The sequence below is a fragment of the Clinocottus analis genome, unplaced genomic scaffold (assembly GCF_023055335.1).
Source record: "Clinocottus analis isolate CAN_PGR_092001 unplaced genomic scaffold, fCliAna1.0.p SCAF_19, whole genome shotgun sequence".
Classification (NCBI taxonomy): domain Eukaryota; kingdom Metazoa; phylum Chordata; class Actinopteri; order Perciformes; family Cottidae; genus Clinocottus; species Clinocottus analis.
In genome coordinates, this window is record NW_027175920.1 from 10,495,374 (window position 1) to 10,518,651 (window position 23,278).

At 44.9% G+C, this 23,278-nt stretch overlaps 1 protein-coding gene across 2 annotated transcripts in view; it reads left to right on the plus strand.

Moving 5' to 3' along the window:
- trrap (transformation/transcription domain-associated protein) overlaps nt 1-23,034 on the plus strand; it is a 76,499-nt gene extending 53,465 nt beyond the window's left edge. For both annotated transcript variants that reach the window (XM_068582877.1, XM_068582878.1), the window contains 12 exons: nt 604-704; nt 2,636-2,837; nt 5,010-5,171; nt 9,269-9,359; nt 9,654-9,859; nt 11,071-11,332; nt 16,496-16,721; nt 16,925-17,142; nt 17,882-18,066; nt 18,331-18,534; nt 20,234-20,428; nt 22,127-23,034. In XM_068582877.1, the coding sequence (XP_068438978.1) occupies nt 604-704; nt 2,636-2,837; nt 5,010-5,171; nt 9,269-9,359; nt 9,654-9,859; nt 11,071-11,332; nt 16,496-16,721; nt 16,925-17,142; nt 17,882-18,066; nt 18,331-18,534; nt 20,234-20,428; nt 22,127-22,411 (2,337 nt within the window). In that variant the 3' untranslated portion in view covers nt 22,412-23,034. The remainder of the gene's footprint in view (nt 1-603; nt 705-2,635; nt 2,838-5,009; nt 5,172-9,268; nt 9,360-9,653; nt 9,860-11,070; nt 11,333-16,495; nt 16,722-16,924; nt 17,143-17,881; nt 18,067-18,330; nt 18,535-20,233; nt 20,429-22,126) is intronic.
- Nucleotides 23,035-23,278: the final 244 nt, after the last annotated feature.

Genomic DNA, 23,278 nt, shown 5'->3' on the forward strand with positions numbered 1-23,278 from the left:
CCAATTTGAAATAGAGCAGCTCCTACTGAAGAATAAAACGTTTGATGCATTTCGTGTGATTTAAGTACATGGGTTGATTTCCGTTTGCAGTAGCTGAAGATATAGTTAGTGGTTGAGTGGGGGAAAATGTTAAGAGCAAGTGTTTGGGGTGACTCTAGGTGACGCGTTATATCAGGAAGACTTATAACAGAACGTAACTCAGGAGCTTGCTCTTAAGCCCATGGAGTACTCTGATTAATAGAAGCAGTTCACAGCACCACAAGTCATTAAAAGTGCCAGTAGACTCTTCTCTCTCTCTCTCTCTTCTATCTCACCTCCTCTGTCTCTCTCTCCCGCCACACATCGTTTGTCACAGCAGTACGTAGGGGACACCTAATCAGAGGCTCACCATAATGGAAGTTTAGTTCCCTTAACACCTTCTTTCTTACTTCTTAATGAACACCGAGCAGTTTGTTTGTTTTTCACCTGTGATTATGGCCCTGTCTAAAACAGAATGTCGTGGTATCTTTTTCGCGATTCTTCTCCCAATGCGACGGCGAAAGTTTCTTAACTGCAGTTCGGTATGAAATTTAAAACTCTGTTTCCCACTTCCTTGTCTGTTAGGGTTTGGAGGTGATCGAGTCGACCAACCTGAAGTACTTCACCAAGGAGATGACGGCTGAGTTCTACGCTCTGAAGGGCATGTTCCTGGCTCAAATCAACAAGTAAGTCCATCAGCGCTCCGCTTGTCATCAACTAGCTTTCAGCTTTGCACAAGCATTGTCACAGTTTAGGCAAATTTAGATTCAGGTTTCTTTTCCCTTTTTGTTTATTACAATCTGAATCTACCATTCAGACAATGTCTTTCCTTTGTTCTTTACCACATTGTCTCTTAACCCTGTGTGGGTTTTTTTTTATTCTGTCTGGACGTGGAAGTTATATTTAATCTGCTCTTCTGACATACTTATGAGATTTTGTCACTAGTATCCCTGTGACGTGGCATAGACGTTAATGCATTTTAATCTATGTCATCAGTTTGTGACGGTGTCAGTAATGTGTTTTTGGCTGCAGGGGTTGCCTGCGTTGCAATCGACTGCTCTCTCCGTGCTTTGCTGGGTCGTGCAGTCTTTAACACCCTCTCTCCCCTTCAGCAACCCCCTTTTCGCCCGTCATCTTTGACGTGACATGGCGTCCTCAGGGGTGAAAGACAAATTGAGGAAGGCTTATTAAATGTATATGCAGCTCAATAATTAACTAGAGGCAATTTGCAGGAATCTCTGGGATCAGCAGAACTTGCCTCCACCTCAGCAGGGTTTATTGCAATCATTATGTTTCCCCTACACCGGGGGGTAGGGTGGATGGGGGAGGGGGAGAATTAACAGCAGAGTTGTGTGTGTGTGTGTGCGTGCTAAGGATTTTGGGATCATTCAATTAAACGGGTGTCAGAGATTTGACAGTCTGTTGGGTGCCAGTGCTCCTGTTGAGCCGGGTAGTAGAAACTGTTAATGTACTTTTACACTGGCAAAGTGACTGAGGCAACCCCATTAAGTATTACTGGTGGGTCTTCGACTCCGACTCCCACAGCAATCAAGCTCCCATTTCTTAATCACATGCCAAAATGCCTTTTATAATAACACATTTAATTGATTGGCTTGGGAGACATGTCAATGAAAGTAAGCGGGAGAGTAGTTTTTGGAAGCACTCCTAAAATGGAGGCCCATTTACCAACTTTGGCTCCGTAAGGTTTTTTCATTGAGAGGCCTGTCTGTCTCCTTCGGGTAGTGCGTCTCAGGGTGCCGCTTGCATCTTATTTGTTAATCAATGGTGTCTAACAATTATTCAGAGTGTGCCAACGTGAGGTTTGAAACCACTCGCCGTGGTGAAAACGGCTGATTCAGAATATATTTTCTTGTCAGCATAAATAGTGCAGTCTAAACTTGGGTCTCCTGCCAGATTTCCCCTGTCTATTTCTTTGCCCGCTATTTAACAGTTTCTGAATTGAATACTCAAGTGAGTTGTACCAGGATAAAAAGTGTATCAGCCTGCAGATTTCTCTAAGACGTAGCAATGCTCTTCAGTCAGTGGTTTGTATATAGATGAATAAAGCCATTACACAGATGTTTTTTTTCCTACCTTGCCGCTCTGTCATTTTTGATGAAATAGGAAGATGTTAAGCTCATATGTCACCCAGTATTACATTGATTGATCTGCACAGTATGAGGAGGTTGGGTTCAACTCATATTACAATATAACAAAGTGCCTAAACCCTTGGTGACATTAATTCATACTGGGTTAAATACTTGCTCTGTAATGCTGATGGGGAAGGCCTTGGAATATTACAGCAAATGAATAATGGTGCTTATTGATGTGTAGTACATAATTCAGAATGTGATCATCATAATCTATTTCTCGCCCACTCCATCCTTCTATTTTTCTTTCGCTCCTTCAACTCTGCTCTTCATCCATCTCTTCAACCCTCCCGCCTCTCTTCTGTGTCTCTCCCTACTTTTGCATCTATTTTTTTCTCTCCTACTTCCCTTTAACACAATCCTAATTCCTCCTTTCACCACGGCCGGCCACCCTTTGCTCACTTGCCCTTCACTTGTCTGTCCACCACGCCAACGCTTTTCACCTTCCCTCTGTTTTTTTGTTACAGGTCAGAGGAGGCAAATAAGGCCTTTTCAGCTGCCGTGCAGATGCACGATGTCCTGGTGAAGGCCTGGGCCATGTGGGGTGACTACCTGGAGAACATCTTCGTCAAGGACCGCCAGCTCCACTTGGGAGTCTCCGCCATTACCTGCTACCTCCACGCCTGCCGCCACCAAAACGAGAGCAAGTCCCGCAAATACCTTGCAAAGGTGAGAAGGGGTCTGAGAAAAGGGCTTTTTGTGTGATTCCCCCCGTTCAATATGGGAGGCAAAAATGTATTGAGAAATGCTAATACTGACATCATAGTAACTGTTGTGTGTTTATCTATTGCCCTCAGTTGTTATGAGGACGATAGAGGATGGTACTGTTTTTTTGTTTGTTGTTGCTTTGAAACTAGTATGTCAACAACCACTACTGCCCGCTTCCTTAAGACCAGTAGCTTCAGTGCTTTTGTCAGATAGTCACTTTGATGTCCATAGTTTCTTGACTCAGTCCAGTCTCAACACTATTGTTGCTGATAAGGAGAAAGGCTTTACCCCTCTGCCAAGTGTACAAGCAGCGAAAGCAATTTGATTGATTACAGTCCAGCGATGGACGGTGTGGATGAGTTCCCACACTCGTGGAGTGAAGGCCATCCTCCAGCACGGGGGTGTTAACGGACTAATGGCCTCCCCTGATACTCCAACCTCATGACCCTCGACACGGACGGACCGTTCAGATCGATGTTACCATACTTAACAGTTCAGTAAGCCCTGTGGAGGTATTAAAGAGGTGGACTCCTCGCTAACAAGCATCCCACCTCCTTACGCAGACCAACTTGTTTACTTCAGCCGTTTGCTCTGAGTTGAGGTAAAGCACTGAGACCGCTGTGCTCTGCATTCTGTTCTCAGGTGAGGTCGTTCTCAACGTTAAATAAAGTGATCACAGCATGAGATGAAAGAAAATTGCAAATTGTTAAAAAGGTTTGTTAGAAGACGAACAAATGGGATCTTTCATTATTTATTAATCAGCTGGAGGGGGGCCGAGAAGTAGAAATAAAAGGTACAAAACTGCCAGCTGGGTCTCTGCTCTTAAAGAGCCACGTGAGAGTCACATTCGTGAAATTCATCCTGAGAGGAAAAGACCAGCTATGTGTCAGGCTGAATACATAATAAACATGGTCTTGCCACGTCCAGCGTTGGCATTCGGCATCGCTGTCATTATCTGTTCTTATGTCGGCGGCTACCGGCTTCACCCTCCAATTAGATGTGTTTCTTGTGACCCCCACCCAGCCTCTGGTATTGTGCTGCCAAGCCCGGTTGGCAGTGCTTCGTCCTGATGGGTGAAGTGAGATGACCAGTCATTATCAGTAATTATACACAATCTGTGTTCCCCGGGGTGGCTCGCCGAAGAGAGCCCGGGGGTGTTGAGTGGGGTTAATGTCTTCATCATAATGTAGATGCACACACAGGCACACCGGGGGAGGAGAGATCACCTCCATCCACTTTGGCTCAGCTTTGATCAAAGTAACGGTTGCCAAGATGTACTCGTTCTTTGCTCTGCAGCCCTCCTCCCGCTGTGAGCAGAGCCAGGGAAGCAGCACGGGTCTGATTGATGATAGAGACCTTACCTCTTGCTACTTGGTGTCTAAATATAGTTTATGGGACATTTTATTTTGGCTGTCTTTAAGTGTTGCATTTGTTTGTTTGCTCCTCCTTTTCTTACCAGTCTCTCCATCTGCCTCCTGATGTGTTTAATGTAGCTGCTTCCTATCAGCTAGGTCCTTCAGCGCCACGCTTTCTCCCACCGGTGTTATGCGGACCATATATTTTCCTTTCCAGTACAGTAACACCAGCAGCTTAGCTAACCTTTTGTTAACCGGTTGTATGAAAGTGTATGAGGAAATGGCCGTGCTTCTCACTTGGTTAATTACCACAGTAAATATTGTAAACTCAAGTTGATGATGTCAATCATTAATTTAAAGTTTTCTTCAATACAGCCATTTAGTAAATTATGGTCAAGTTTAGAGTAAATTAGACCGTACAGCAGGCTATGGGCTAGGGCGGGGCTACCTTGTGATTGACAGGTCGTTTCTACAACATTGTCCGGTCTTGTTTTTTGTCTTACAACTTTAACTTTTATAAATATTGAATATGTTGCCGGGTTTTTATCATCCCTCATTCGCCATTTAATTTTAACTTTATTTCATCCTTGGCTATTCTGTTTTTATGATGCATCTGTTTGTATTTTATTCTTTTGTTGTATTGTTGTTTCTGTTTTTTATCTGCTGTTTTTTCTGGAAAGCACAACGTAACCTTGATGATAATAAGATTTATTTATAAAACACTTTCCATCGCATGAATCACCTTCCTCACATGTTTCTGTTCTTGTTTCATCTGCAGGTGCTGTGGCTGCTCAGCTTCGATGACAAGAACACTTTGGCGGACGCGGTCGACAAATACTGCATCGGAGTCCCGCCCATCCAGTGGTTGGCATGGATACCGCAGCTCCTGACCTGCCTGGTTGGCTCAGAAGGAAAACCTCTGCTCAACCTGATCAGCCAGGTGAGGCCTTTACCAAACTCCCTGTTCCCCATTGGGCTCCAGCCCAAAAGCTCTTGGTCTCCGTTCCCAACTCTGTAAATGAAGCCATGTGTCAAACGGCTGCGTCTAATCATACTAACGTTTAGTAAATGCATGTCTCTCCCCTTGTTGCTTTTCCATGTTGTCGTCTTCAGTTTCATGTCTGGATGTCTGCGCCACCCGTCAGTCAGTTTTTTTTTTTTGGGCTTTTGGCTTCTTTCAACCATTTGGGGCAGCACATCTGGCTTGTGTGCGCGCATTAGTGCTCATGCACGTCTTTCTAATCGAGATAAATTAACTGCATTCACGCCAAAGTGGCCTCTCTCCTGCTTCCTATTTACCAAATTAAGCATTCAAATTCTTTTACTGTCCCTTTTACAGCAATTTATTGGCTTTCACCAGTCCCTGGTGAATTGGTTTTTAAATTATTTGTTCAAGAAATGATTATAAAGCTAATATCGTACGCATCCGCACTGCGGGAACAGAGCTCGTAATTAAACCGAAGACTAATTTGCTTTGCTTAATGGAGTATTATTTCCGCACAATTTGAAGAGGGTGATCTTCAAAGAGTAGTCTGCTATAACAAACAGCCCTCCTCTCAGCAGAGCAGCCATGGTGTATATATAGAGAATATATAGAAAAGGATAAAGAGAAGTGAGGGGAAAGATATGGTTTCAGAATACAAGTGGGCGGCGTAAGACATTGATGTAGTGTCAAGAAAAGACGAAGTGTTTGATGAGGTGTTGATTACTTTGGGAATCCTCTCCTTTTTTAACATACAGATAGAGAGGAAGCATCGCTCTGATAGTCGGTTGTTGAGCTCATTAACAAGCTGGCTCAATGCAAGTTAGCCATTCAATAAATAAAAAAAGTATGTTTTCTATTACACCGCAATATAAACATACTGGATTATTTGCAATTATGTTATGTGGGAATTGTATTCATTAATCTTGTGAGTTGCTTCATCTAAATAAAGGAGTGCTTCTCAAATGATGGTACTAGTACCGCTGTGGGCTTTCCCCGGTGTGCATATCTACTATAAAATATGCACATTTGACTTGAAACGGTTCAGGTGGTTGTTACAAGGCTCAAAGTTGTGACCTCTTAGTTACAGTTGAGTCACATAAAGCAGCACCTGCCGTTTGCATGTATATGATTAGCTGTCAATGAGGGACTGATAGAGATTTTCCAACGATGAAGATCCAGTCCTCCCTTTGGTCCGCCTCACCACCCCGTAATGACTGAAGGGCAAAAGGTTAACACCTTTCCTTCACCCCCCTTTGTATGGAGAGAGAAAACCGCATTTTAATGCATGGCAGTCTTTGTCTCTGCCGAACACCTGAATTATTTAGTTTCTTCGCAGCGGCGGGATGTTTAAAAAACGTATGTTGAAATATTGATGAAGGTGAGGAGAAGAGTGCCTGGGGGCAGGCGGGAAGATGAATCAGAAGTTAACAGAGCAGCTCGACACCCCACCCCGGACCGGCTCCCACCCTCTCCCGCTGCCTCCTCCTCGTCTCCCACTCACACTCTTCCCCTCGGCCCACCTCGGCCTCGCCAAATGTGACATTTCTTATCTTCCCATTAGCAAGCTGATCTCTGGTCCCTCCTCTTCCTCCTCTGCTTCCCTTCCTCTCATCTTCAATGCTGCGGTTAGCTGCCACTTAGATCTTCCAGTAAGAGTCTCTTCTTCGTTTCTCATCTCAGTATTTTTCACTTCTAAATCTCTCTCTCTTTCCTCTGTTTTTAAGCACTGTGAAAAGGAGGATCAGAAAAAAATACGCATTTGCTGTAAATTCAATATAGAAAATATCAGCGATAAAGAGAAGGCAGTGTGCAGAATACTGCGTATATATAGGGTGATGCAAATGTGCCTATATTTAACTTAAAATATCTGCAGTGCACAGTTTCCATATTTGTATTTACGTAACAACTGGGTAGTTTAAACATTTCTACATATTCGCAAAAGAGGAGTTTTTCTTCACTGTGTCCGTTGGCATTGAAAGCATCGTATAGATGCCCTTCAGCCACAAAAGCGCAGCTAAAACCTTTTGGTGGTGGCTGAAGATGCTCCACAGCTGCATCAGCTCACCACTGAGGAAGTGGTGAGTGTTTTCCAGGATGTTCAATTTGATAATAGTAGTCGCTCTTCCCTTTTGAAACTTCTCCAGGCTTAAACCTGCGACAGCCTCTTTCTCCAGTTGGTTAATTAGATCGGTCTCACTTGCCTTTGCAGCTGAGTCTCTTGAAGACTTTTAGACATGTCCAGCTCAGAGTCAGCTTGTTTTATTTTCTCTTGTAGTATTTCACTGCAGCATGTTCTAGATATTTGCAGGCCGACCCATTCTGTCTCTCGGCGGCTTTTAACCTGGGCTAGCTCTTGCCTAAACTTGATTTGTGCTCTTTGAAAATCCTTCTGAAGACCTGAGCAAGATGTCAAAGGAGCGTGGATAGATAGAGTCCGAGAAAGATTACCGGTTCTCAAATCCATTTAGCCTGAGGCTGAAGTATGGAAAAAAATCTTTTTGCTTTCTCTATCTCTCTTGTATCCCTCTCCACCACCACGATCCATCTTAGTCCCAGTATTAGTCATACTGAAGGTATGTTGTTGAGATGTGGAGGTATCCCTTTCTGCCCTCTAGGCATGTAGAGGGTCTGGAGGGATCAAGTAGCTTTGTAATTGCAGCCTATGAAATTCTGCACCGAGACCTGAGAGAACTTTGTCGTTTGGTCTTTCACCAATATCCTAAAGTCGCAGATAAAAAATAAATAAAAATACAATCTGCTTATTGTTCTTGTACTAATAATAAGTAATAGTTTTTTTAAATCACTTTTGAGAACAGGGTGTGGCAAAGCAGAGAGGAACATGAGTTATCAGTTCTCACATTATACACAAACCTGGCCATATTTTCTAAAACATGCATTTAAAGATGAGACTTAGCTGCAGATCACTATTCTCAGCTTTCTCAAATTTTAGGGAGCTTTGTCACAGCTCATTTTGTACCTTTTAGGCACTCGCTTTGCAGTCACGCTGACTGAGGGAGCTAGACTATTTGTATGTCATTTGACTCTTAAAGTGTCATTCCTTTTCAGTATCTGTGCGTGATGCGCTCTTACGTATTAAAATGTCCTTTTGGTGACCAGTGCTGAATTGATATTGTGGCCACATAAAGGGGCGTCTGAGAATCTGTTCAGAGCCTCGACTGCCTGTTCAAGACGATTAACATATTGGCATCTGAGCTTGCAGCACTGCATGGAGGGATGGGGAATGAAAGAAACCTCCAGCTGGGTGACTTGGCCTTGCTTTCGATGTGTGCATTATGTTTAAAAGGAAGATTGACCCGTCGTGTCCCGTCACATTACAAAGTGAACTGCGGAAACCACGTTTTGTGTCCCGTGTAACATTAACCACCTGTTCAGATCAAACCATGATAAACTGAAGAAGGGAACATGTGCTGGCAGAGTGGCTATTTTCTTTTCGAAACATTGATTCTCAGTTTATTATTCAAAGAGATTTAGCTTTGATGCTGTACAACAGACTACACAGCGAACTAACCCCATCTCTTCAAATGAACCGTGTGACCTGAAGCAGACGCATGAATTATACACCACACTGAATACACCCGCTACATCCTTATCAAAGCAACTTTACTCCACCAAGTTTGAGGTGATTTTGCAACTTCAAATCTCTTCTGTCCTTACTTCAACCATTTAAGCTTTCCAATGTTGTCAGTGACTTTTCTTGAAAGTCTTGAGGGCAATTTCATCATCAATCACATGCAGTTTTGTAATTCAGCCATGACGCGTTTTTAACTTCTCTAACTCCCCTGACTCGAAGCTTCAAACACTCCCTCTGTTACAGCAGAGGTCTCCGGCTGTATCAGTATGATCTCACTCTCTCTTACACACATGCTCAAACAGTATCTCTCCCCTCCCTCCATCTCTTCCTTCTCCTCCTCTGTCTACGTATGCTCACTTTCTCTCTCTCTCTCTCTTTCTCTCTCTCCCCCCCTTTCTCCCTTTGCGGTCCTGAGGGGGAGTCTTTGAAATGTAATCTGTGACCCTCTTTTATCTGCTAGGTGGGACGAGTGTACCCCCAGGCTGTCTACTTCCCTATCCGCACCCTTTACCTGACACTCAAGATCGAGCAGAGGGAGCGCTACAAAAGTGGTAAGTAAATATGGCCGTCTTTAGTGTGTTGCGTCTTTATCATACTCTGACCATTCACAGCTTGTTTCTACTTCTACAATGTGTGGACATATAGGGGAAGACAATGTGTTATAGTATATGGAGGCTGCTCTTGAACATGAAGCTTCTCTTCATTTTTACTCTGGACTGTGTATCTGTTCATCTTTTCTTAAAGACACCTTTTTTCCTCCTCTTTCTTTCTTCTTTTCTCCGTATTCCCTCTTTTACATCGCCTCCACCACTCCTTTCCTCATCTTACCCACTCTTTTTGCCCAGATGCATCTGGACAACAGCAGCCCAGTTCAGTGGGGGCCCAGCCTCACTCAGGGGCCTCCGACCCGGGACCCATCAGGGCGACAGCCCCAATGTGGCGCTGCAGCCGGATCATGCACATGCAGCGTGAACTACACCCCACCCTGCTCTCCTCCCTGGAGGGCATCGTGGACCAGATGGTGTGGTTCAGGGAGAACTGGCATGAAGAGGTGAGACGAACAAAGACGCTGGTTTACTGTGTGTCTGACTTTGTCGACATGTTTTCTGTGGATCAGATGGTGAGAAAATAATCCAGCTGGTGGTGAGGATTTTTCATGCATCTGTACAAATGTGTGAAAGCGAGTTGGAGTGCACATCTTGTGTATACGTGTGTCACGCCACCTGGTCACCCAGATGACCCCAGTCCCTCTGAAGTTCTGACACATCTGTTTAGTCTGAAGTGTTATTGTCTGTCTTTGACTCGGTCCTCCTTGTTTCCCATCCCCTGACTGAACTAGTGTTTAGCCATGAACATATGCAGGATATGTTGGAGCCTGTGTACATTTCAGATAAAAGATTCTGATTTTTTTTGCCTGGTATTTCGAATGATTTAGCTCATTCAGCCGGCAGCTTTTCCCCCTAATTTCACAAATTGTGCTGATGTCAGTGCGGGAGGTGGGCCTGACACGGTCGTCTACACTGAGCTTGGTGCTGCTGCAAATTGTTTTCGCAATGCTCGGCAGAATCCACGCAGGGTAGCTGTTCTCTGGATGGAGGGGAAGACTGGGAGAAAGAGGCAGCGGGAGAGAAGACTGAGACAGTTGATGGATGGGTGCGCTGAGCGTGTAGGATGGGGAAAGGGATTAGGGGCCGGAAGTTTGTTGGTGTGTGTATGTATCTGTGTGATTATCTTTGAGGGTTTGGGGCACTCGGCAGCAGCTGCAGGCTCTCTGCTTCGTTCCACTGGGCACACAAGGGGCACGCTATGCCATCATCACCATCCCTCTCTCCCTTTCTTCGGTTACTGTATGGCATCACATCGCCGCACCTTTGTTCCTCAAGGAATGTGTACTGGGCTGTACATTCACTTTCTTTTCTTTCTTTTTTTTGCGCGTAGCACTGGTGCGACAGAGGTGGAAAGTTTTGTAGCACAGGTCACAAATTATAGCACGACGATCGTGTCAGATCCAGCCACGCTACGTGTCGGGAAGAGAACTGCACGTTGAAAACAAGCTGTGGAGGAACAAACTTTCAAACATTCGGAACAACTAACCTGATCAGACTGCTATATTGTAATTCAGTCCCATACATGCCGCTTGGAGAAATCTCAGTGACAGGCTCATCTGCTCACACCACGTAGCTAAACTGCTAATGTTAAGCTCCTGTGTTCATCAGGGACTTTTCCTCACTATTTCTTTCCCTTCCTCCTCTCCCTCTGCAGGTCTTGAGGCAGCTCCAGCAGGGCCTGGCTAAGTGCTACTCCGTGGCCTTTGAGAAAAGTGGTGCCGTGTCCGACGCCAAGATCACACCGCACACACTAAACTTTGTCAAGAAGCTTGTTAGCACCTTTGGTGTTGGCTTGGAGAACGTCTCCAATGTTTCCACCATGTTCTCCAGTGCTGCCTCTGAGTCGCTGGCCCGCCGGGCCCAGGCCACAGCCCAGGACCCTGTTTTCCAGAAGATGAAGGGACAGTTCACAACAGGTTGGTTGGCTTTTAAAATAAGCTCACACCTGGCTTTATAGACATGGAGCCACACAGAAGAGACAGAATGAAAAACAAGTGCCTGAGGGCACTTTTATTTTGAGGTCATTCTTTGCAAACACCTGCCCTCCGTTTCCTGTGTTTACTTTTTGAACTTTGTTGTTTGTTTGCTTTATTTCCACGACTTTCAGCCATGTTAACTTTTTTAACACTGCTGCTTTACCTCTTTGCAACTGTGTCATAACACTTGGCAACTTGAAAAGACATAAAGAAATGAAGCATTTCAGACAACCACAAAAAAACAAAAAAACACTTCTATTTTTGACAAGGTGTGACAATTGCCCAGGTAGCAAGACATGCAGCACCATTTGACATCAGAGATCCACTACCTGTCAGCTAACAAGAGGAGCATTTGTGTTACTGTGTGTATACACTGGTTAAAATTATGAGACGGGGGCCCAACTGGCCTCTGTTGTGATATATTGAACCGTTAACACTATATCTGCGTGGACACTTGTGATACTCGTATCAGCGCAGTCGGGACACACAGCACTGTCACTTGGAGCAGCGAGAGCATTGGTGCTCTGCAATGTAATTAAGGTTTCCAACCATATGATTTGATTTAGGGAGGGGTTGGAGGTGGTAAATGGTTAGGTGTGTGTGTGCGTGTGTCAGTTTGTGTGTGTGTCAGTTTGTGTGTTTGTGTGTGTCAGTTTGTGTCTTTATTATACTGTGTGCACACACGCCCACAATGGTTTTGATTATACACCAGTCAGCTGCATTTCTAATCTCGGCTGGTGCAGCACTGCGGTGATGATCTCAACGGGCACAAAGCCTGTCACCGGTTTGATGAAATGGAGGAGAAGACTCTCAGGTCTCTTGCCTCAGCTGAAACCATGAAACAATGCACTCTGTTGTAAAAATTCAGTATTTAGGCAAGGCAAGTTTATTTGTAGAGCACATTTCAACAAGGCGATTCAAAGGGCTTCACATAAAACCATCAAAAGCATCAAAACTAAATGCAGAAGAAAACAAGATTTCAAAACAATTAAGAACATTTCTAAACAGTCAAAAAGCAAATAAAGAATAAAAGTTTCAGTTTAAGAAATAAAATTCAGTAGAGAGATGCAGAAATAAGTAGGGTTTAAATGTCTGTAAAGCTTTATTTGTTGCAGTACATCTCGACACTACCCTAACTATTAACCCTAACCCTGCCAAGCATGGTTCATGGGTTGCTTGCTGGAGGAAAAGTGAATATGGTTAAAATATAACATTGGAACATTGGGGGAGAGTATACTGCTACTAAAGCTAGCGTGGCAATGAGATGAAACCTTAAACCCTCATTCCCTGTTATGTTTGTTCAAAACCTTTGCAGGCTAGCTATTATGTTCTCATTGTGAGAACATCACTCGTAGAAGAGTAGAATTAGCAATGAAATGCCAAAATTAACATCCGTTGCTGGTGTTCATCAAAATAGGATGACCTACAATAGTATCAAGAAAATGGTCCATTGGGGTTTTTTAATGTTGGACAAACATCTACTGGACTTTCCCTTGATGTTGGACTACACCTTCCGACTTCAGACTAGCCTCCAGTGTTGGCCGGCATGTTTAGATTCATATGCAAGCTGAGGTATCCAACGGGACAGGTGCAGTTCTAGTGTAGCCAGCCCTCTGAGACATTTTTCTCTAAACAATCATTCCCCTGTTTTTGGAAGCTGCATGTCTGTTTCCCTGCGATTACATAAGGGAGTTGAACCACAGTTCACTGGACCCGGTTTAAACAAGAATCGCTGCAGCTTCCCCAGCTTTCTGTGTTCAAATAAACCTCTTTGCTGACTTCTTTTCACTCCTACAGACTGACTGCACACATACATGTTCGCTGAATTACCCTCACAGTAAACGGCCCACTCTCCCTTTTGCCGTGCATTTCCACATGCCACTCCTCCCTCCCTCCGCTCTTCAGTCTCTCCTGTGCTTTTCCCCTCCGCTGGTCTTGAGAGTGGCCAATAGAGCTAATGTGTTTGGCCCTGGGATAGTGGAGGACAAGGACTGTGAGTGAATGAAAAGCAGCTAGGGAGAAAAAAATTATCACCTGACGCGGAGGGGAAAAAAGCCATAATAAAGTTGAGCCAGTGCTGACGAGCCTATAAAGCCACAGAGATGAGCATAAAAGATAGAAGAGGGCAGATTAGCAACAAGGAAATAATGGGGATGAGAAAACATGAAGACAGGTGTGATGGCGTTAGCGAGCAAAATCATGGGACTGACTGAATGAACAACACAAACAAGAGAGAGAGCGAGCGCTGTGCTGATGAATCTTGAAACCAGATGTTGCAGTGCCAGCTGTGCTCACGCAGCCGGGCATCACCGGGGCTTCTGCGTCGCAGAGTGCCTGCCGACCCTCACTACCCAGCTGTCCCCACAGCGACGTGGGAGCACGGCCGACAGAGACTGAAACCACACAAGCCTTGCAGAGCGGAACAAACAGGGTTTACAGAGCTGCTGAGCAGCCAAGCTCCCATTCCCCGAACCACGTTAGTGGCTCACTCGCTTTCACAGGGTTTGTGGGCCGGAAAATATGGGTTTATGTGTGCACATATAACATTTGGCAGCAGGGAGGCATTCAAATCCAATTACGGCGAATGCTATTTGCATGAGTTACTGTTTTAGCAGTGGATCTGTTCCAGAGACTTTTGTCAGAAGAGCTTTTTTGAAAAAGAAATGCACAAGTTTCCTTGCTTTTTAATTCTGTGCCTATTAAAGAGTCATTTATCATTCTGAAATGAAATTAACCATAGTTAAATGGAACTCTGTGTAGCAATTTGGCTTTGGCTTAGCACCTACCTACCGTCAATTGGTTGTCAGTCATAGCTTTAAATGTGAACTTCTATTGCCAGAAACCCCTTTAATACCCTCCATACACACTGCTGTGATGACCTCTGATGCGTTCAAGACTTCAGCTCACCAATCTGACACAATACAGTTGAGTTTACTTCATCCCACCACACACATACACACAATCCCACCCTGAGAGAGGAGCAGGGCAGTGAGACTTGAGGGAATGGTGCTTCTATATATACAGAGGTGGCTCACCTCCTCAGTCTGGATCCATATTTTGGTGCAGAAGTGCAGATCCTCTGCTGTGGTCTGTCAGGTAGAGCAGACTACCAGCGCTGGTTTCTACACACAGGTCAGAGGGCAGCCTGGCTACTTTCCACACCACACTCCGTCTCTCAGCATACTATTCCCCTAGCGAGCTGACGGAGCAAGGGTCAAAGATGAGTTCATTGGGGTTGAACACAACTCTCCTCTGCTCTCTCTGGCGGCATTGCACTTGCCACACAGGACCCCTGTATTTCCTCCCAGAAACTGGCTGCAGGTTTATTATTGTCCTGCTATATTAACTCAAAACCAGGTGAATCGCTGGTTACGAATACTTCAAATATTCAGACATTTTTATGGTTTGTAAAAACACATTGCCTGCCTCTTACGTGCAGCCGTCTCCAGATTTAAACAGGTGAAATGTTTTATATCTGATAAAGATGGAATGACATTACTAGAGTGCGTTATGGTCTCGGAAGGAGTGGAGCATGTCCCGCCTTTTCTATTTGTAAGCATTATACACTTATAGGGTGCTGCATTGTTGTTGGGTTGCAAATCTTCAGGACTGTTTCAATTTTACCTCTGCTATCGAGGCAGGTGAATTGCAGGCAGACGGATGGAAAAATGGGGCCACTACGAAAAGAACATTGGCTGTTTTAAAGGGCTTATTTAAAGTATTAGGAGGTCTCACTCTGGGAGAGATTGAACAGGTTTGAAATGGCAATGCCTTGCAGTTGTGTGTGTGTGCGTGTGTGTGTGTGTGTGTGTGTGTGTGTGTGTGTGTGTGTGTGTGTGTGTGTGTGTGTGTGTGTGTGTGTGTGTGTGTGTGTGTGTGTGTGTGTGTGTGTGTGTGTGTGTGTGTGTGTGTGTGTGTGTGTGTGTGTGACAGATGTCCTGCGGGCTTTTTTTGTAAAATGGAAAACCTGCCTGGCTCACTTCCCCTCCTTCCGTTGTTATGTCTGCAGCTCATCACAATATGTTATGTGCAATATGAGTTGTGACTTGAAACAGGAATTTAATACTTTAAGACTCATTTTTATAGCTCTAATTTAATCAGCTCCCAGCCTCCACTTGGGAGTTTTAAGTCGATAGAGCAGTTCTCCTTGTGCTGCCAGCCTGCAATGAATAACTTACCCTGGAAGTTCCCTTAAGCAAGGCACTTCACCACACTGCTGGAGTGAGGTGGCCAACAGTGCAACACAATATTTAGAATGGACATTTCCCAGATGTGCGTTTCTGTAACCACTTTCTGCCTCTAGGCCATCACTGTGAAAAACAAGGTGTTCTTAGTCCATGTTGCTGTGTAAATAATGTTAAAGCAAATACCCACATCTCGCTTCAATTAATCTTAACCGTTTCTGGTCTCAAACCGGCCTTGTAGTGTTTGGATTTGAAATGTCATCTGACCGATACGCCTTAAACGTCTCTTTGATTATATTTATTTCTGGTCTATTTTCTTTCATTATATTTGACTCTACTCACCGTCCCCTGTGCGTTTGCTGCTTGTATGTGTTTTAACCCCTGCTAGTATTTCATTTAGCAATGTAAACACATTGGTATTCATAGCGCGGCTCTCTGAGCTTATTGCTGCGGGCGAGGTGAAAGGTCAAACGCACACAAAAGCACACCTGGGAGCTGCGCACTGCTGTTACAGTCTTGTAATGTTGGCGGCTGAGAGCAGCTCCACTGGAACAGTTATGGGGGTCAGTGTCTTGCTGAAGGGCATTTTGAGGGTAGTTGATTAAGTACCACACTTTCTCAGCTAGCTGTAGGATTTCATCACGCCACATCCAAATCACTGGCGGCCTGCATCTGCTTTTAAGCTGTTGTTTTTCTTTTTTTAGATATTAATATCACATTCCGCTTTCTGCCATTGATACTAAACTATTAATTCCACCAGGCCACTGTTAGTTAATAAGCATTTGATGCACAGCTCACATGTTGTATTGCTTGCTGTCTTCTTAGAATTATGGGAAACAATTGGAGATTTAAAGTGATGCAGAGATGAAAATGCCGTTGCTGTAAAGAGATTCTTGACTGTTTCCTTTGCCCCTACCAGACTTTGACTTCAGCGTGCCGGGCTCCATGAAGCTTCACAATTTGATCTCCAAGCTGAAGAAGTGGATCAAGATCCTGGAGGCCAAGACCAAGCAGCTGCCCAAGTTCTTCCTCATTGAGGAGAAGTGTCGCTTCCTCAGCAACTTCTCTGCACAGACGGCCGAGGTGGAGATCCCCGGGGAATTCCTCATGCCCAAACCAACACACTATTACATTAAGATAGCGAGGTAAAGGACCCTGACACACAAGAGCCCTCTATTATAAAAAAAAAACACTTGTTGATTATGTTGGACATGGCTGATGGATGCAAGATGCATCTACTTCTGCTGCCTGTGGATAAAATAGAAAACTGGCAACAAACGCATGTGGAACATGGCATCCCTCCCATATCGTTAATCATTTCACTCTGTCTCTCTGCTCCTCTCTCCAGGTTCATGCCCAGAGTGGAGATTGTTCAGAAACACAACACAGCCGCACGTCGTCTCTACATCCGCGGCCACAATGGCAAAATCTACCCTTACCTGGTGATGAACGACGCTTGCCTGACCGAGTCGCGCCGGGAGGAGAGGGTTCTGCAGCTTCTCCGGCTCCTCAACCCGTGTCTGGAGAAGAGGAAGGAGACCACCAAGAGACACCTCTTCTTCACCGGTAGGACGAGAGATGAGAGAGAGAAGCACACAGGCACTAGGGAGGATCTTTCTCTTGGGTTATGTTGCTTTTGCCTCATTTGCTTCTTTTAAGTTGTCGCTTGATCCAAGAAAATAGGATTGTCTCCTTTTTTTAATTTGTTTGCACATTTGTTCATCACGGATCTGATCAGAGCTTTTCGTCTTTGGTGATCAGAAACACACGGTCACCTCTGGCAATGGCCTTCTCCTTTTTAATTTGTCTACTCTTTCTGTGGCCGTCTCACTCACAAACACAATTTAAATTTGCTTTCAAGTGCTATTTCCTGTCCGGTCATCCCCCTTGTGGTTTGCCTCCCAGATGTTTGCCCACTCTCCATTTATGCACTAGATTGGTCTGCTTAAGGGGGAAATGTGTGTCGGGAATTCAACAGTCCCTTCCAACCCATTTCCTCGCAACTGGAATGGCTGGTATTGATTTGATTTGGTGTGCTATAGTATGTAAATGTTTTGACTGGCTTCTCTGGACAACCCATGCACAGCCTTTCACCTCCTTTCACCCTGCTTGGTGTTGAGCGACGGCACGCCTTCAGGGTGGCCGTTTCCCAACTCTGGAGTATTTTAGACGTAGATTTAGATCTGGGGTTTACACTGTGGTGAAACAGGGGCCGTTTCTTAGGAAGTGCAGCCGGATGTTTACAGTTTGCCTGTCATTGACTTGGTATTTTTTCCCTCTTCTTACCTCTCTCCCATCTCTCCAGTGCCCAGAGTGGTGGCAGTGTCGCCTCAGATGCGGCTGGTAGAGGACAACCCTTCATCTCTGTCATTGGTGGAAATCTACAAACAACGCTGCGCCAAGAAGGGCATCGAACATGACAACCCCATTTCCAGATATTACGATCGTCTGGCCACTGTGCAGGCCAGAGGCACGCAAGCCAGCCACCAGGTATGGATACAGACTGGAGTCTCACACACAGTGACTTGAGACTCATCCTCAAAAGACTTTGAGGATGAGTCTGGAACTCATGAACGATCATTCATCATTAAGGCCTTTTTATTACACACGCCCTCACACACCGCTGCATCGCCTGCATAGCCCCGCCTCCTCTCACTCACTCACAGTCTTCTCCCCACTCGTCTCAATCGCACATCTGTGTAAACTGCTGCAATTGTGACCTCCTCTAATGGTATGCCTTTACTCCCACCTCAGGTCTTGAGGGACATCCTGAAGGAGGTGCAGGGGAACATGGTGCCTCGCAGCATGCTGAAGGAGTGGGCCCTCCACACCTTCCCGAATGCTACTGATTACTGGACCTTCAGGAAGATGTTCACCATCCAGCTGGCCCTCATAGGACTGGCGGAGTTCATGCTCCACCTCAACAGGCTCAACCCTGAGATGCTGCAGATAGCACAGGTAGGAGGAGAATTCAAACATACACAAGCAGAAACATGTCCAACTCTCTGTCAAGGGCGAGTGGCATTCGTGTGACGGGAGCTAATTCAATAGATATACACTCTCACAGATGCATTAAGAGATCACCATTACCGTCTCCCTATCTGGCCGTATGAATTACCATTCTCCCCCGTGACATTCACGCTAGGCCTATCAGTCAGCCAGCCGCTGTCAAAGCGAACCATGTTTTGACAGAACGTTAGATTCAGTCCCTCTGCTCTACAGCTATCAAAGACGTTTCAATTTGAAGAGGCCGTGTTTGTGTGTGTGTGCATCTGCCTCTCAGTCCGCACGCATCCGTCTGCCGCTCGTGTCCGCGGACGGCTTTCTAAAAGTCATTATTAAAGATGATTGTGTCAGTCGGCCACCCCACCCTTCTGATCCTAATCGGCCTTTGCTGACAGGCGTTCCTCCGGGCAGCTAAGCGCTAGTATTAAGCCCCCTCTCTGCCTGTTCCACTCCGCAGATCCCATTAGACACAGCAGGATTACGGTACGGAGAGCATACACACACACACACACAAACATTACACACAAACAGAGAGCAAGTGCAAGGACAGGACATCGCAGCCAGAGCATTGTGCCCCACCCTGCCTCAATGGAGACCTCATGTTCCTCCAAGTTGGCACTTATAGAGCTCAATGATGCTTCGAGGCATCAGTCATGAAGGCACTTCTTTGTGGCATTCACCAGGCTGTAATTCAGTCATACATTTAATTTTCTCACGACCTGTCATTACATGGCATCGTCTCCTCAGAATACGCTACATTTCCTTTCTCCATCTCCTTTGATACCGTTGCCACTTGCTCTGAAAATGACTCTGTATCTATTTCCCACAGTCAAGTTCACAGCTCCAAGACACTGCATCTTACACATTAATGTTGCGTCACCCCATTCACACAACCTACAAAATGAAGCCGTCGCTGGCCGCTCGTGTGGTGATTTAGCATTCTGCGCGCTGCTTCTAGAGCCAACTGTCTGCAGGCTTATCTGAGCCTCTTGGGGGTTGCTGGTGTCTCAGCCCACTGCCTTGAGGTCCTCCGCTGAGGCCTGGAGAAGCAAATGACAGTAGGATAGAGAGAGAGGCGGGGGGGGGGGAATTAAGAAGAAGGGGGAAGCCAGGGAAAGAGGCGAAACAGGAGGAGAGGGAGCAGGAGCGGGAATGAAATGCTCTGCTATAAAGCTGTCAGATGCACTCACCTTTTCATATAAGGGAGCTTATCTTCCCCGGAATGGCTGCTTGTGTAGCGGTCCTCCCGCACATAAATGCAGGCTTAAAGATGAAAACTTGCCTGTATATATTTAAGTCAGCAGGGAGCGACAGGGGCGAGAGGAGTGGGAGTGAATTGAGGATTATAGATGTTCTGCTGCCGATAGTTTGACGTGTGACGGCGTCCGGGGCATGCAGATCAATAACAGTAGCCGTTTTGTTGGCGTGCGCTTGTTTTGTAAGTCCCCTAGCCTTTCTGAAGAAGGGTTATTTTCTTGCAGGGCTCATGTGGTTTAAGGACTGCGGAGAATACATCAGAAAGGAATACATTAGATCATTTTTCTTAAATTGTTTGTGGTTATGAGTGCGTAACCCTGAAGAATGCTTTACTTACAATGTCTTTTCTTACGCAAACTTCTCACTCATACTTTTCTGAATTGTCTGTTTTTAGGACACAGGAAAGCTGAACGTCTCCTACTTCCGCTTCGACATCAACGACGCCTCAGGCGACCTGGACGCCAACCGACCCGTTCCCTTCCGTCTGACGCCGAACATCTCAGAGTTCCTGACCACCATCGGCGTCTCAGGCCCGCTCACTGCCTCCATGATTGCTGTGGCACGATGCTTTGCACAGCCAAACTTTAAGGTAACTTGTCTGCTCTAAAAAAATTGTTACACAATTGTTACATTCTTATGTTTCCAAATAAACTACAAATCAGAATAATAATAAAGAAATGAATTTAGATTAATAGAATACATCACATATAAATACATCATAATAACATTTTATTTACCTTTGCCCAATGCTAATTTTCCTTGAGCAGAGCCTGAACGCATCATAATGTAACCGCGCTGCCACGTTTAGCAGCTCTCCTATCAGTTTGAACGCAGACTGTGTTTTACTACCAGGGATCTGCAGCTAGAGAAGCATAATGTTGATGTCCTGATCGCATATTTTACTGATTATTGTTGGATAACGATCAACAGTAAAACTTTATTTGCTTAAACTGTGTAATGAATCAGCGCGATGAAATGCGAGGGGGGGGATGCGAACAGATTACGGATTGAGAGCGGTCCGTTACACCACCAGTGCTGTTATTATTACACTTAAATGTTAAAATAAGTACATTTGCACAATTACACTTGCTCAACGTGACCCAGATGGCACGAGTCTTAGCAGGGTTTAAGGAGGAGTGTATTTTAAAATGAGAGGTTCAAGTCAGCTGGCAGTATCGGCGAGGATATACTTCATTCTGTCACGAGGACGCAGAGGTCTGTTGTGGAGTTTAAGCTCCCGCTGAGTTCTCCAGATTCTGTATAGCACTTAAACTTAGATAAACCCAGAGAGGAAGTTCAACTCAAAACAAAACAATGCAATGAAAGCCCGCGCAGGCCCAGGGTTGCATAACGAACCTGCAGCAGGGCAGTAATGACAGGCGTGTGGTGTCTACGTCTAGGTCTAGCTCGTACTTAAAGCCTGACTCATGTGGACGGAGCCGGAGCGCTTAAGCTGTAAATGAACACAACACTTGACGATGTGAACTCGTTAAGCTCCAGACGTACGGTCAAAGTAAACAGACTTTTCTCGGGAACGCCACAGAAACGTAACAATCATCCACTCAAATATATTAAAGTCTGGAGCCATTTAAACACTTTACGTACGTTTGGGGAACACTGTGCTCCGCGCTGGGTGATCATTGCTGGTGTTGTGGTCATGTATTTTAGTTCTGTGGCCCCATAATGAGCTGCTCACAACACGGAGAGATTTCCTTCAGGATGATTGACACGACCTCAATTTAACTTTACAGCTTTGTTTTATATGTCTGAGATTGGCACTGGCTTTATTTAACCTGAGGTTTTATCAGGTTTCATTGCTCTTGTTCCCACGACGGACACTTTCAACACACGGCTTAGAAAAGTCTGTCCAGAAGATGGAAAAATGCTTCCTTTGACACTTAATTGAGACTTTACTTGGATGCATTGGACAGTACTGAGAACCGATCCACTTAATACAATTAATGAATAAAGCAAATTAAGTTAGTTAAGTATTGTTTTTTTCTAGAATGTTATTACAAGTAAAAAAACATTTAACATTTTTGCGATCACAAATAATGATTAATTTCACCTTTTGCATTAACTTTTTTGCTCTGAATCAAAGCTAATATGATACTTTTAGTTTATTCCTGCAAAGCTACTTTGGTAAATTCGGGCTCACAAGAAACTTCTCCACGAAGTTATCTAAAATATAAAAGTCTCTCTGAACATTAGTTGCGTGAGGTTTCAGTGATTATTGTACACATTGCAACTGATTCTTTATGATTTACGTCTCATGTTCGTCTGACAGGTGGACGGCATCCTTAAGGCGGTCCTCCGCGATGAGATCATTGCGTGGCACAAGAAGACGCAGGAGGACACGTCCATGCCTCTGTCCCCGGCCGGCCAACCAGAGAACATGGACTCCCAGCAGTTGGTCTCATTGGTCCAGAAGGCCGTCACGGCCATCATGTCCCGCCTCCACAACCTGGCTCTGTTCGAGGGAGGAGAGAGCAAGGTCAACACACTGGTGGCTGCAGCAAACAGCCTGGACAATCTGTGTCGCATGGACCCCGCCTGGCACCCCTGGCTCTGAGAAAACCAGAGAGGAAAAAGGGGGATGGAGCAGAACAAGAAGGACGAGATGCAGGGAAAGAAAATGTCTTTTTGTTTATTTTTAATACGGATCTGACGACTGTGAAGTGTAAGTTGGTCTTCACTGTAACAAAAGCCAGATGGACATGTTGGACTCTTTCTATCTATCAAAGGGCACTGAAATAGTTGAAGCAGGAATCAAGTGGAACAAAAGGCCCTGTCTGTCACATTGATAGTCTTAACAGGACCTGCCAGTATACATAATAGTTATATCTGGGCTGATTCTGGATCTTTTTTTATCCAAACACAATTTCTCCGTCAACTTGTATTTATTTTTATAACTAAATGACAGGGAGTGCGTGTGATGACGGTACAAATGCTTGTGCAGGTAAAATGAGCCACTCACTCGAGCTCACGGGGGATTGTTTTTTTAATTTAAAAGATGGGGGAATATTCTGTTAGCGTTAGCTGTGTCTGTGCTGTATCCTCCTGCATCAAGAGCTTACCATTTTTACACTTTGATCATATGTCCTCTCAAATTTCTATTTGTATTTAAACTGAAGAGCGTGCAGTTTATTTTCTTTCTATTCCTCCAGAATGAGGAAAGTTGTGTCCTGTGAGGACAACAAACGGATAAAGCTCTTTCTTTTTTTTAACCCACTGCCTGAAATTAATTTAGTCTCTCCATCAGCCGTGTTGTAATGTAACAAAGTCAAACTTCAGGGCGGGCTGACACTGTAATAAGCTACAATGCAAAAATGTCATTCCCATGCTGGTTGTGTATGTGAATGCTCCCCTTTTTTGTAAAGGCGCGTTGCTTTTTTTCCAGCAAAAGGATTCTCGCTTGACTTGTAAATGAGCATCTTGT